Source organism: Anas acuta, chromosome Z (assembly GCF_963932015.1).
Source record: "Anas acuta chromosome Z, bAnaAcu1.1, whole genome shotgun sequence".
NCBI classification, from domain to species: Eukaryota; Metazoa; Chordata; class Aves; order Anseriformes; family Anatidae; genus Anas; species Anas acuta.
This window is the reverse complement of record NC_089017.1, coordinates 50252772-50268027: the sequence shown is the minus strand read 5'-3', so window position 1 is coordinate 50268027 and position 15256 is coordinate 50252772. Positions and strand designations below refer to the sequence as shown.

General features: G+C 42.9%; 1 protein-coding gene across 5 annotated transcripts in view; it reads right to left on the bottom strand.

Annotated features, from left to right (window-relative positions):
- Positions 1 to 15005, bottom strand: part of LNPEP (leucyl and cystinyl aminopeptidase) — a 57828-nt gene extending 42823 nt beyond the window's left edge. Inside the window, exon 1 of one of the 5 annotated variants that reach the window (XM_068666120.1) lies at positions 14668 to 15005. Coding sequence is in view for 1 of the 5 variants with exons in the window: in XM_068666116.1 (XP_068522217.1) it covers positions 14668 to 14686 (19 nt within the window). In the remaining 4 variants the exon portion in view is untranslated. Of the gene's footprint in view, positions 1 to 8296; positions 8445 to 14667 lie in introns of those variants that run through there. The other 4 variants (XM_068666116.1, XM_068666117.1, XM_068666119.1 and 1 more) reach the window with 4 other exon arrangements.
- Positions 15006 to 15256: the final 251 nt, after the last annotated feature.

Below are 15256 nucleotides of genomic sequence, written 5' to 3'. Positions count from 1 at the left end.
CCACAAGCACCGTACGCCTATTTTCTGCGGCAGTAGCCAGAGGAGTTCACTTGTGTTTCCTTATTTAAGAGCACGGGCTGGTCAAGAACTCTGAACAAACTCTTGCCTTACTTTAGTTTCTAAGCAGAGATTTCCCTTCACTTCTAAGCCATCTCCTTTCTAACTAACTTCAGCTCTGCCCCTCTGACACAGCACCTCAGCTTGCCTGCACAGAGGCTGAGGACTTGGTGCTCCTTTCAGAAATAACTTGAGTGCTAAGTGAGTCCTTAGACTGCGTGTAGGCTTTTAAAGACTTTCGTAGGTCTTAGATTCCACTGTTAGCAATGTATTTGACATACAACACATTACACACACACAAAATAGCAAACACTCCAATGCAGAAATCCTTTCAATAGTTAAAATACTTGTAAAGGTTTGAGCAAGTGTAAAAACTGACACTAGTCTCAAAACAAATAGTTATTAAATTACTAAATACTAATTACTACTACTAATAACTAAATACTAATCAGAAACTTTTCTTCCTTCTCCCAGTCACAAGAAGCAATCCTTGCCCCTGTACAGCGTCCAAATATACCAACAGTTAACACAAGGCAGTGAGGCCCAGCTGACAGGATACAGCCCGAGAACTCTGATCGCCTGTCCAGATGTGATGGTTTGGAGCGTAATTTCTTTCCTCTATCCCCTACTTCTGCCCTAACCCTCTCTTTTGAGCTAATGGTATGGTTGAGACTTTGTTTGCACACTGGAGCTCCACAACAATTACTGCCTGCTACTGTACTGCTTCTTACAAGTGCCTGACAACTGAGCTCCAGGTTTACCACAGCTGTCAAAAAATACTGCCTTAAATCACAAAAATTCCCAGAAACACATTCAATTTCTTTGCACAATGCCATGACACGTAATACTTAATAGTTATAGTCCTGGTCAATCAAATGTGGGAAGCAAAAATTCAGTAGCGTTAACATGAGTAATGCATCTGTATTTACACAAGAAGCAAAACTTGATGCTCTTTTATTTAGACCAATTAAAAATTCTTCCTTGTTACTGCCTTGTTTTGTGACCAATCAACACTGAGGTGCCTACGGCAATGCCTGAAAATGCTGTACTGCCAAATGCATGCATCTGAATATTTAAGCAGCTAAGCAGGGAAAAGACATTATCAAGGAGGACAGCACTGAAAGAATATATGTAAACACTACTTGGAGAAGCACAGAGCAAATAAATGCCTCAAGGCTTTGGAGGAAGTAATAAAAAACCTTTAAGTAGAAAAAAAAAGTACTTAAATATCAAATACTAAATTTAAAAACTGCTTTGTTGCGTTTCCGCAATACCTCCCAACAGAAGCACTACATGATTTCTAGATTTTGCCCGTGGACAACTGATTTACAGCACAGCCAGTAAATAATCCCTGTTGCTATTTTCACGTGCAGTACACAGACACAGCTCCCTGGGACACAGGAAGTCACTCATAGAAAGAGTAGGAGGGCACTGGCACAAGGCACTTGAAGTTCTCATGTAGTAACCCTGCATATACTGGGAAACCTATGCAAAATCCTAACCAAAAACTTGTGCTTCAGTGCATCAGACAAGCAGTAATATTTCTGGATTTCCCCCCCATCCAGACAGGAAAGGGGGTGGTGGAAAAAATTTTATTTGTTCATAGTCTATATATAAAGTGAATTCCTCGTGTTATGAGATTTCTAGCTCTGAAGCTCACGTATAAGTTCCACGCAGGGACACACAGCATGGATCCCACAGATGACAACCGTAAATTCCTAGATTCAGGACATTCAAATCACTGTGTGCATACAGTATAAGATTTACACACATAAGAAACTAAAAAAAAAAAAAACTTAGTTACGAAGTCTGCTCTTCAAAAGATACAACTATTCGTTACTGGAGCAGTGCACAAGAAAAAAATCTACATGTTTTCCCTCCTTTGACTGCAAAGCTGTATTTTGTGGGAGCAGTGCTTAGGGTCACCCTTTATCACCACTTGAAGATTGTATTACATTTCTTCTAGTGGATAAATATCCACTAGATATATTGAGTAAAACAATTCAACAAAGCAGAATCCTTTTTATTCTTCATTTTCTTCTTTAAAAGTGAATCATAAATATCCAATTTTACATTATACACAGTAGAAGACTGTCTATAGTATTTTAATATATTAAAAGAAAATGAAATAGTATACACAGTATTACTCGATCACAATCTGGATGCCATTTCTTTATCGTTCCAGTTTTGAAGAGAACTTTCCCTTGTCAACAATGAAAGTATTTCAGATTGCTTATCACAAGCAGAAAATAATCACAACACAGAGAGCTTTATCCATCTCTCTCAGGAAGTAAAATCTTTTCAGCCTGCTCTAAACCTACTAGTTCTTGGTTTATGATCATTGCTTCTTGTCACATCAGTTTAGTTGCTCTTTCTGCAATGTTAAGTACCTCCTTGCACTGTTGTGCTTTGGGCTGTCTCCAACTAGTCTATAAAAAAAATAAAAAGTATTATCTGTTTATTTAAAAGAGAGAAAAGCTCATTTAATCTTTTCAAAGTAGCGTGTTCAGCAAAGAAAGCTAATACCAGCAAGCATGTTAGTCATGCTAAGATTCTGACTACAGTTTTCCTTCCCAAGTCACCCTAACTGTTCCACGCATCTCAAATTCCTTCTGAGGAAAAGATTATAATTTAATGCTATACAGAGCAATTATTTGCTGTTGCTAAAATAAGAAAGCATGCAATGCCATTCACGTAATTTGAAAATCAACATCTCTTCACAGCGAGAAAACATACATTTATATCCCTCAGTCAGCTAAAAAACAAGGATACAAATAGCTGGTGGGATTTCAGGGGAATCAGAAATCCTCCTTGAAATCACTTTGCCCTCCTTTAACCCACCATCTTGGAGACGGGACAGCAGAATGGCAAAGGGAACTCTCTCTAAGAAAAAAAAACCACACATGAGAAGAACCTTGCAAATGTAGAACGAACCACTCCAGAAGTTATAGGTCATATCAGAGAATCTAGCCTGTCAAAAAACTGCAGTTCCCAGGGATCATGCAAAAAACAGCACTCAGAGGTCCCAAGTGCACCCACATGCGACCAGGCCCCAGTTCCTTTGGGGCTTCCAGAGGTGGCTCGAGTGCAGCTTCTCCAGACGAGCAGGATCCAACAAACACACCCACGACTCCTTGCCAAAGGGCACGCAAAAGCCTGATGGATATCCCAGCTCTGTGGTTTATTCATGTAGATGCAGGCACATACCCACATCTTCCATCTGCGGGAGGAAGCCCCTGAGCTGACAGCACCTCCACAGCGACGGGTTTTCCTCAGACAGACATGAGGAAAATCAGAGCTGTGCACGAGCATGTGCTCATTAAATGTTCGTGCCAACTTCTTCATTATAAATAGGACCGAGGCATGGCTGCAAATATTTGCTTTGGATGGAAACGTCTATGGAAACATTACAGGCCCTATTCTGAATTTTCGAGCTGCGTTCAGTCACTACACAGAGGCAGGAGACAGGAATCATTCAGAATGGGGCATCAGAGAGCGAGCTCAAACCGCCTCAAAACAGCTCAGGGGTCTCACTGGCTAACAAAAAGGGCTTACATGATTTTCCATACTCCCTCACAAGCATCCCAGTTGGTTCCACAGCAATTCATACCTACAATCGAGGGCTGTTGAGCCAACACAAAAAAGACTGGTTCTGTTACAGTACGAAGTCAACACTGAAAAAAACAAAGAAGATATTCAAGTACCCTCTGAAAACAGTGATACAAGAGAGACCCACAGGAATCCACTACCAGAAGAGCAGACTGGGCCCACAAATGTCTTTCTTGGTCCGTACATATACAATAAAGTCTCTTGAAGGAAAGTTTCATATGACCAGCTCCCCGTGCCAAGACAACTTGCCAAGAAGCCCTGAAAGTTTAAAAAACATGAACAACAACAGAAACTGAAACACGACTTTGCTCTCTACTAAAATCCCAGTTGAAATTATTCCGCTTTTACCATTTGGGATTTGAAGTGTTTTTATTTGAAAGAAAGAAAAGAATTGCCAAGTTTTAGACCTTGCCAGAGCTGTGCACAGACCTGGGTCCACTTCTGATGATCATTAAGAGCTGTGCAGGTAAATCCCCACCTGTCTGTCCATTTCATGCACTACCTAACGTGTTTCCTAGTGGCCTAACAGCAGCACTCCACAACAGCATGCAGGAAACTCAGATTCCTTTCAGGAGGTTTTCAGCATCAGAAGACAACAACAATAAAAGTTACAGACACTACAGCAAGAAGCCTGCAATAGAGAGTGATTTCCCACCTCCACCCTCCCCAAGGAAGTAACCATGAGAGAGCAGCACACACTTCCTTCCCCCAGCCTTACCGGCATTATCTAGCTCCAGACTTCATGCAAAACCTCCCACCATTATGGCTATTTCCCCCTTCACGCTGTAAACAACTTGCAAAAGGACTGACCAGTGCAGTCTTAGGGACAGCATTTCAGCTGCATCAAACCCACCTGGTAGAGCCAGCTCTCACTGAAAAGCCAATACCACATTTTTTATGCCTGTTTTGTAACTGTTTTTTCAGCATAACACAACATGGTACATTAAAAAAATACATAAATGAAGGGAACAGTGAGGAATGATGCAATCGCGTACAGCAGCACTTTGTTGTTAACGCTGAGGATCACGCAAATATAACAAATGTCTTAATCCTTGAGAGAGAGAAGGGGGAGAGAGAGAGGACACACACCAACAAGGTTGGAAGTGATGACATTACTATTCCTACCAGATCGTATCTAAACTTCGTGACATTTGAAATCGTGTCTCAGATTTAACATGCCACTACCGTAACCTTCATAAATAGCATTACAAGTTCTTAGTTTTCAGCAGGCATGGCTCAAAGGCAACTGGCAACGAACAGGGACAATCTAATAGAGAGCTACATGCACACACTGCGATGCTCATAATGTAATTTTCTCTTAAATATGCATAGCTGGCAGGGCCCACAGAGGGGGGATTTAATCAATATCCAGAACATGCTTTACTCTCTAAGATAGCTTTTACATATGTTACTATGCACCTAGAGAGGCCACAAATTCAGAGCTCCATGTAGGTAAGTACATGGATGACTGCTATGGTATATAAAGCACATACACCTCCAAACAATCATTTCGGTGCTGCAGAGCAGTGCTCCTGCAGAGCCTGAGGTAAAAGCTGGGGTAAAAAAGGAGGAAGGGGGAACATTTGGAGTGATGGCATTCGTCTTACCAACAAACCACTGCATGTGATGAGCCCTGCCTTGCTGGGAGTGGCTGGCACCTGCCTGCCCAGGGGAAGCAGTGAATGGGTTCCTTGTTCTGCTCGCTTGTGCGTGGGACTTTTGGCTCACCTACTAAACTGTCCTTATCTCAGCCCACGAGGTTGCTCACTGTAACTTACAGCCCTCTCCCCATCGCACTGCAGGCTGTAAGCAAGAGGCTGTGTGGGGCTCAGCCACCTGCCAGGGTTAAACCACAACAAGAAGGAAGCTTAAGCAGGACTTTTATTTACTGGTACAAGCAGTGCACGGGGGGCAAAAGCCCCACATTTCTATAGGGGGGAAGCCACATACATTTCAGTTTAGAAATAAAAGCTTTCATGCTTGCAGTTATTTTAAATGTGTTAAATCTTATTTTTAGAACCTTTTCTTAAGGAAAACATTTCTGAAAAACACAACCAAGTTAGGCTGCTCCAGGACCAGTGCCATCACTTTCTCTTGGTTTAATGAGCTCAGAAGGGAATAATCCAATAGAAGAGAACACAACTAAGAAATATTAGGAAATATGACGTATTCCTACAGAAATCCTCTTATCATACATGTGCCTTGCTGAACAGAAGCAATAGGTGGGCTAACAGCATGCCCTTACCTCCCACGATGTTACAAGAGCACACGTACACATTTTTAATAGACCAAAAACACACATCTGAACATACATGTACTTTTACACAATGAACATAATCATTTAGGAAGAACAAGAAACATCAAAGCCACTTGTGCTGTGAGCATAAAGCAGCATTTACCAGTCCTCTCCGTATTACTTCAGTACAGAGACCAGAACAGAACACATTGACACAGGCGGAATAAATTCTAAAAGCCTTACATAAATCACAACCTCACTGAAGCAAAGTGGGTGTTTTTCAGCTACAGCTAAGAGCTCAGCACCCTTCACTCACACAGATAAAGACATTTCCATTTGGCAGCCATAAAAAAACAGGACAGGCTCTGCTGCTTTTTGTGGTGTTATTACTGAAGTGCAAACACACATGCTGACCCTCTGTACCATTTTACTGCGAGCTTCCACCAAAAGGCAGGCACTACAGGAAATCCATCCAAGACACAGAGTACTGGCAGTATCCTAGTGACAAACACCACTTCGCAAGAGGCTGATTTCAGGAGACAAGCAAGTCTACAGGAGCAGCCAAACTGGTATGAGGTTTACAGGAATCTGTGCAGTTAAGTGTGTATCACTGCTTCTTTCATTGGGTCACAAGGGAAGGACAAACAAAAAATGCACAGAATATAGGCTGGTTTGAAAAAACACATCGTAATTTTTTGTATGATCCTAACTTGAACTGTTTTTCCTGAATTGTAAAGGTGGCTAAATGCCACTTTCCAAACCAAAATAAACAAGGCAGCCTAAGATCCAAGCCATACAAGGTCTCTCTCTATTCAACATCCCTTCCTCCTGCCTGTAGTGCAGGGCCTACTTTTGCCTTTTTGTTTTGTTTTGTAATTATTTTTATTCCACTTACAAATGTGAGATCAAATATTTCAATAGCAAGCTCCTGCACGTAGCTTAGAGCAAAATTCCACCAACAAGGCCGTATGATGGAAATTAAAACAATACATGGTTATGTATTTTCAAACCCTCTCTTATCTTAAATTGCCATAAGAAACAAGGGCTGAGAGTGTAATCTCATTTAAGACTCTGTTTATTTGTCTTGGGTGCTTCTGAAAGACTTCCTTAAAGCCTTTTCCTGACTTTTAAGGAAAGCACAAACACATTTTCTTTGGCAAGACCTCAGACTGAAGAACCACATGAATCAATTACATTTCAACATCTAGCTATAAAGTTTTAAGTAGATTGGCATGCAATTATTGATATGTCATTTCAAATCACTACCTTTTTTGCTGTCAATGAAAATAAAATGTTTCAGAAGATAAAAGAGAGAGCGACTATCATTTACTGAATCCTTTAGCTATTTGATTGGCAAAAATAAGTAAGTACATAACTTTCCCTGGAGGTCAGTAGAGATTACTGGAGAATTTAAAGCCACCCAGAGCAAGCTTCGTCCAGATTTTGATATCCAACGTAGGCATAACATGTCCATTCACACTTTGCCAAATGTTGTCAGTTTTCAATCTGCAGGACTTTGGCTTCCACAGTGAAAAGTAGGGGGAAGGTAGAGAGAAGGGAAGAGCAGGAGGTTGTTTTAAGTGACACTACTCTTTAGCTGCTGAGAGAGGAAACCTTACACGAGTCCCGGCAGCATTAAGGCAGCGCTCTGTCCTCAGTCACTGATTGGGCAAAATGCAAGGACATCAGGGAAAGAGGGCACTGAAAACTAACGTTATTAGATAGCCTTTTAGCTTCCTGTTTCCAACCTGTTCAAGGGTATGTTTTGCAATTAAAATGATAGAAACTGTTTGACCACAGGGATCTAATGAAAAGTCATCCAGCCTTGGGGTCTCGCTGGAAGCTGTCTTAAATTTCTCCAGCTTCTGAAGCTCCCATATTCGGGGCTGTAGACTGTCTGCTTGACTACATATAGCCATGGCTGATGAATACCAGGCTGTTCACAGCTAAGTTACAAAAGATTTCTCAGCCAGTTATCAGCTGTTCAGTAGAAATAAAATAGAGAACTCTGCAGCTAGTGGATTGTTAGACAAGCTGTAAGGCTGCATACAGCCCAGTGCTTGCCTAGTTGGCTTTGTTTGTTTTCCTAAGCAGTAAATTCCAGCTATCAAACCCTCTCATCCTGAGCACCGTCTAAAACAAACAAGAAAACCCATCAACAACAACAAACGAGAAAGCCTGATGTGCCTTTTGGATTGCTACTCTTCCTTAATACACATTTGGTAACTCCTACGATACACTGCATAAAAACACCTGTAAGTCAGAAGCAAATGAGTATCTGTCAGACTTACTTTACGACAAGACAAAGCACTCCAACAGAGAAAAAAGGCAGTATGCCTGCATGGTAGCTCAAGAAATACTGAGATCTAAATTGCTCCAAGAGCTGTCACATACTCACTGTCAGCTTGAAATCAGCTTCGTTACAGCCACCACCTCGACGGGGAAGGAGACAGCCCAAATATCAGACGCTTTTCAGAAGGTACCCGGGGGATCATCTCTTTCACTCAGTGTCACCACAGAAAAAGCAGGTGGGAGAGCTGCTGACTGCGCAGAGTGCCAGCGCGATCTGTGCATCAGATAAACATGCCCTGCAGGGTTTGGGGAAGGTTTCTGCAGAAATACCAGCAGGGTCACTCTAGAGCCAGCCCTGCGAGAGCTCCTATCTACAATCCATGCCTGCCCGCAGGTATTTCAGTCTTGTGTGTACGCTGGGTTGCTCTGACCAGAAATGTAGGTATCCTTGGCTGCATCACTATTACTAGATTTACACGTATTTCAAAACACAAACTGCTGCCAAGACAAGGAAGAAAATAACAAGGTGAGAGGAAGAGGTACAACAGGAGGAGAGGGACACAACTCAGTTCCTCTCTAGAGGAAGCATATTTCTAATCACTGTCTTTTATTTAGCATAATTTTTGTAAATCACAGACCTGTCAATGACACAACCCCTTAAACTAAGGCTTAAGTTCTGCTCCACAAGTGTTTTGTTGTTTTTTTTTTTCCCTTCATTGATCTTAATCCCACAACCATTACTTCTGCAGATGAAAAGTTACCTTATAATTCCCTGCATTCACATACTGCCCATTAATACCTGTCACTGCTTAACATACATAAAGGGGGGGAAAAATATCACAAGGAACATAAAGGATATTGACATTTAGTGTAGCCTCTTCTATTCTAGGCACCATCCCTCCAGCACAGCAGCAGCCTGAACTTTTGCCAAATCAATCAACGGAGTTGCCAACAAGTCAGTTGCTGTGATGGAGCCTGCTAGCTCAATCAGAGTACATAATGCAGAACAAAAACAGCGCTCCCACCACTGCAATGCAGACCACCGTCATAGTAGCATCACAGCATCATGACAGACGTGAAGGTAAATTTAAACTGTTTCCTTGAATTGTTTTTATTTTTTCCCCCTAAAGTTTAACAGGTTTGCACACTTCAAACAACATTATTTAGCTCCTACCTTCCTCACATATACATTTTATTTGATGCAGTGTGTATTTTGTGATGGTCCCTTTAATCATTTTCCAGTTGTTTGTAGAATAGCACTTTACTCATGCTCATCGTCATACTTAAAGAGAATCAATTGTGCCAAGACCTCATTAATACGCCTGTCAGCGACAAATTTGGATAGTAAAACTGACAGCTCATACAGCCAACTACTCCTGGTCTTTTTCTCTTACCTGCAGAAGCTTCAGCTTAGAAGCAATGAGGGTTTTAAAGGATTCTGAAGCTTTTTGGGCTCCCCCAAATACAAGCCTGGCTGTTCCAGAAAGATTGCTTTATGTGCACGAAAAACAGTCACAAATGACTATCGATGTGTTAACAGTTTATTATTACAGCAGAAGAAATTGTTTTCAAGTGTCAGATTTTATACAAAAGGAAGGCTTAAAACTACAGCAGTGCTTGGCCCCGGAGCAGTAAGCAAACGAGGCACATTCTTAGCTTTAACCACAAGTGGTTCCCCTTAAAAGTCAGCGACACTGTGACACGGATGTACAGTCAGACAAGAACTTGAGTGCTTGCAGAATCGATTCCTTCCTTGTCAAAGAGTGATTACAGACCAAAAACAGCTCTCTGCACTCAGCCACGCTCAACAAGGGAAGACTAAAACAGGATCTTCCACACACTGAAACTTCAGGAGGAAAAAAAAAAATCAAAACTAAAACACCCTATTTCCACAGTAACAAGAAAACACCAAAACATCTCAGATTTCTGTGGGACTAGGACTCCTGTCTCCAGTTGCAGTGAAAACCAGCGCAGCCATACATTGCCCCAAACCAACCAACCAAAAAACTGGGCACTGAGATTTTATTTGAGCCTCTTCCATGAGCCAATGCTCACCATGGGCTAAAACATCAGCTGTGCCTCAGGGAGGCAAGCAGAGCAGAGCACATCCTATTACCCTGAAATCCCTATCTCTGTGATCAGCTCGATGAGTTTTCTAGGGCTCTTCCCTCCCTCTTCGTTCCCTTCAAGAGCCTCCATCTGTTCACTTCCTTTCTTCCTGGCTACAGGGCACAAAATATTTTTGTGGTTCTTACAATTTAAGTTCAACATACCTCCACTATTTAACGCAGTACCAAAAATAGTGAAAATGCCCCTATTAGCATGTATATACAACTCTTTAAAACATTTAGATACATAAAGCCCAGCTCTTAAAAACGCTGTCGTGTTTTAAAAATTCATTGGATCTCATGTTAAGCTACTGCCCGGCAGGAAGTCTAAGCAGTACCTGCAGCCAAACTTGTCTCATAGCCAAAGGATTAGTATTGCTTTCACTCAAAGAAAACCTAGTATTTTTCTTCTGCATGATCTCTGCTATTCTACATCATGAACAAAAATGTCCTTCAGAGTCCAGCTAAATTGGAAATTCACTGGACTTGATTTAAATCACTGTGTGAGGGAGAAAAAGAAAAGCTTGAGCTGAATTCATCACTAAAAAAAGAGACATGCACTAAATAGAGGTAACTTTGGCTTCTTTAGAAGGTAATTAACATGCACACAGGATATGAAAAAATGTTCTGATTAGCTGCTTGTTTAGTTGATCAACAGTTGTGTTTTTTTCCTATCTTTTACTAGTTCTCAACATTTTCTATAGCTGTCATTATAGGGTTTTCATCTCATACACATGCCTGTGGCCTTGCAAGTATCAAACAGCTGCTGGACTACGTGTATGTGTGCACCACCATGCCAGAAAAAGAGTCCCGGAATACTTTTCCGGACAACAGATAGTGAGCTCAACAAAAGCTTTCAACAGTTTAGACTCATTAGAGACCTTGCAAGTGGAATACCATCTCCTCAGCAGAAATGTACTAACAGGCAACCCATGCTGAACATTCATGCTCTGATCTTCAGACATAGTTTTCACAGGGCAAGGCATTTTCAGTCCCTTTCCAACTCTGTGTTTGCTCTCTCCAAGAGGAAACACTTTGGGCAGATTTATTTCTTTCCAGTCTATTTTTCTCTTCATATGTTCATCTACTCCCCTCCTTATTCTGATCATCAAATTACTTTTATTTCTACAACAGATACTGGAGTACTCTGTCCCAGTTATGTTGCTAACACAATGCATCCAGATCCAAGCTTGTAGTGTGAAGTCCCAGCAGAACAGAGCACGTCATTCTCTGTCTGTGTATATACAGTAATGAAGCAAGGAGACGGAAGACCTCTCTCAGCTACACAGGCTGTATCTGAATTACTTCACTTATTTCCAAGCATTCGCTGCTAGACAGAGACTTCACAGGAGTGCAGTAGAAGCAAACAAATAACCAGCTCATTGAGAAAAGGGGTTCTAGGTTAGCTTAGCTGACACAGGAACACAAGCTACAGATGTTACAACATGGCTTTGTGGAAAAACACCGTCTAGCAGCATGGATTTGAACAATGTGAGACGTGTTTAGAAACATATAAATGGAAGCAGAAATTTTTTGTTGGTAATATTTGATTAAAGCAAAATGTTGGGATATGTAAAAACAAGGAAGAAAAAAGGCACTTAGAACAGACATCTTAGACTTTTTATTTATCATCCTGCTAAAACGGATTGTTCAGTCTTGCTTTAACCTGTGCTGTTAAGTCCTAAACAAACAAGAGGCCTTCTGGTCCGTGACACAACAGCATACAACATTGACAGTTAAGCGTAAGCATATACTTAGGCATACCCCAATACTTAGGCTATGCACACAGAACAAGCTCCTGCAATCTCCTGTATGTTTTTCCTAGCACTACTGACACAATGAAGGAAAACATTTCAGCATTGGCAGGAACAAGCTGAAATAAATTTCGTAAATTACTTTCTTCCACAAATTATTTTGCTACCTTGCTTGGCTTTTTTTTTTCCTTCTGCAAAAAGGATTCTGCACTTATTCCCATGAGAACTTTTTTATTTTGTTCATCAGTTCAGCTATGTAATGAGCTTTCATTTAAAGCTTCCATTTGCTGTGAAAAGATTAACATGGTTCAAAAAAGTTAGTGAAAGTGATTGTTGTTTGCATTTCAGCATAACATCACAAATGACTCTTTGTGTACTTCCTTGATTTTGCACATCACCTATCTTAAGTGATAAACACACTGTTGCAGTGTTTCTACGTCTTCCTTGTATGTCAAATGGGGAAAAAAGTTTAAAGTTTAAGGTATTAAACAGGAAATGGTGAAATAGCCTTTCAGAAATATATATAACCTAAAAGTAAAAACAGAAGACTTGCAAAATATTTTGCAGTATTGTCCAAAAGAGACATGCCCCAAATTACATAACATATCCCTGTTAGTCAGAATTTCATTTACCCATTTATCACTGGAAACATCTCACTTTTTCTTTCTTCTTTTTTTTGTTATTGTGAAACAGTTTAGGTAACAAGTTACTAGTCAGAATTAATGAGTTATGTTCACTATCTTGCAGTTCCCAATTTAGAGGGATTTGAGATTACACAAAATAGAAAAAAATTCACATGCAACAAACATGAAGCCTTGCATGCACTTCTAATTACACTAACTACTCACTTTTCTGGAAAAGTCTCAAATTAAGAACAGTTACCTAAAATAGAAGAATTTGGCTCAAAAATAAAACGCTATTAGTAACACAAATGTTCCTGAAACATTTACTAATTCAGCTATTCCAGGCCCTAAGAATAGATCTGTGATGAGGTGTCCCTCCACCGCTACAGACCTCAAACATACCTCCACCCCCAGGAAGGAGAGAAAGGGTGCAGAGATCTCACCAACCAAGACTGGACCTAGGCTACTAGTGAAGAGGTGGGACAACGTGATAACAAAGAAGAAAAGGAGGGAGACTAAATACTATTTGTAATTTCTAAAAGGGAGATTAAATGGTATTAATTTCTGCAAGGGAAACTAAACTGCTCCCTGAAAACCTTAAGATCCAACCTGTTCTTTCTGTTTTACAAAGGTAAGAGCTCCGGAGAGCTCAAGAGCTACTAACATAACATTTTCAGCTTCCTGCGATAGTCATCTTTCCTTCTGAGTTTACACAGCACTTCACACAGGAAGTCAACATATAGATTGACAAAGAACTCATTACTACCGTGTAAGACCAAACCAAAAACCTCTCGGTTACTGTGCATCACAGCCTGCTTGAAAGATTTGATGCCTACAGATCTGCCTTCCAGACCACCAGCCCTGAAACAAATACTCCATTCAAAAAAAAAAAAAATAGTAGTGTAAGCTTCCACTTCAGATTTCAGCAGCTGCTGTTGAGCACCAAACACACACAAAGATCATGAAGATAACAAGCAACATCTCTGCTCTAGTCGTTGCACATTCTCTTTAGTCTCCCTTCCGACAGAGGCAGCTTTCTGGAGGAAATTCATCGCCTAAAGCCAGCCCAGCTCCAGGTCTTCTCCCCAACAGTGTCACCACCAGCCCTGGGCCACAGCTTTCACTTCAGGGCACCGTCAGGAGGCTGTGTGCATGACTGCCCGGCCGTCACTCCTCAGCAGGGGCAGAAAGCACCCTCGAGCTGCGTGCTCAGGCCACCACACCACTTCCATTTCCCCAGCTGAAGCGCAGACAGACCTTTTTGGTGTTCTGTTGCACAACCCAGGAACAGGGTTATGACAAACAGACCTTAAAGCCACAGCAACACGACGGCTGCCTCTCTTTAAAAAAAAAGGGGGGGGGGGGGAAAAGACGACTTTAGAAGCAATTCCCTCTCCAAGTGCATTGAGGAGGGAGGCTCGTTACGGGAGTGTAGGCTACAACTCGGTGACTGCTGTTAGCTGAGGGACCGAAAGGCAGGATTAAGGACAAAAACAAAATACCAACTGCTCGTACAAGCTGCAGTTACAACATCGCCTAACACAGAGGTGCCGTTAAAAAAAAAAAAAAAAAAAAAAAAAAAAAGGAAAGGAGCCAACATTGCTAGTTAAACCAACAACATAACCCCGCAGCTCTGGCTGCTAGCCTTCTGGTTTCAAACCATGCGGTGCACAAGTTGCAGCTTTAGTGGATTTGCGAAGAGTTTGAGAAGAGTTTGCCTTTATTTCTTTTTTTTTTAATTTTTTTTTTATTTCCCCTGGTTCTGTCACAAACTCTGCCCGGCGCCCGAGGTGCGGGACGGATGCTCGGCTCCATCTTGGGCTGCCCCCGCTTCGCTCCGGGCCCAGGGCACCGGGCAGGCTGCGAGCACGGAGCAGGAGGAGGAGGAGGAGGAGGAGGAGGAGGGGGGGGGGGAGGCTCCCGCACCTTGCCAACACCAAGCCCCGCAGCCACGTCCCAAGCCGCGGGCAGGGGGCCGCCGTACTCACCGCTGGGGAACGGCTCCATCTTCCTGCCCGGCTCCTCCCGCAGCCCCGGCGGCGAAGCCCTGGCGAGACGAGCGGAGGAGGAGGAGGAGGAGGAGGAGAAGGAGGAGGAGGTAGGAGGAAGAGGAGGAGGAGGAGGAGGCGCAGCCGCCGCTCTTCACCCGTCCTCCCCCCGCCGCCGCCGCATGCTCGCTCCCCGGCCGGGCGCTGCCCTGCCCTGCCCTGCCCGGCCCTGCGCGGCTCAGCCCGGGCCGCCCGCAGTCCCCGCCCGGCGCCGCCCCTCCGCCGGCGAGGCAGGCCCAGGCCGCGGCCCCCCGGGGCCCCGCCGCCTCCTGCCGGCCGGGAGGGCTGCGATGGAGGCCGGGGGCTGCGGGGCGCAGGCCGCCGAGAGGCCTCCGGGCTGCGGTGGCTCCCTGCCTGCCCGGCCCCCGTCCCCTGCTGCCGGCCTAAAGTGCCGTCTTGTGAGCTGCCAGGCGGCGAGTTTGGGCCGGCGGCTCGGGATTTAAAGGCCCCCCTGTTTGTTCTGCCCCCCCAAAAATAAATAAATAAATAGATAAAAGCAAAGTCTGGCCCTATGTTTCTTCCTCAGCTC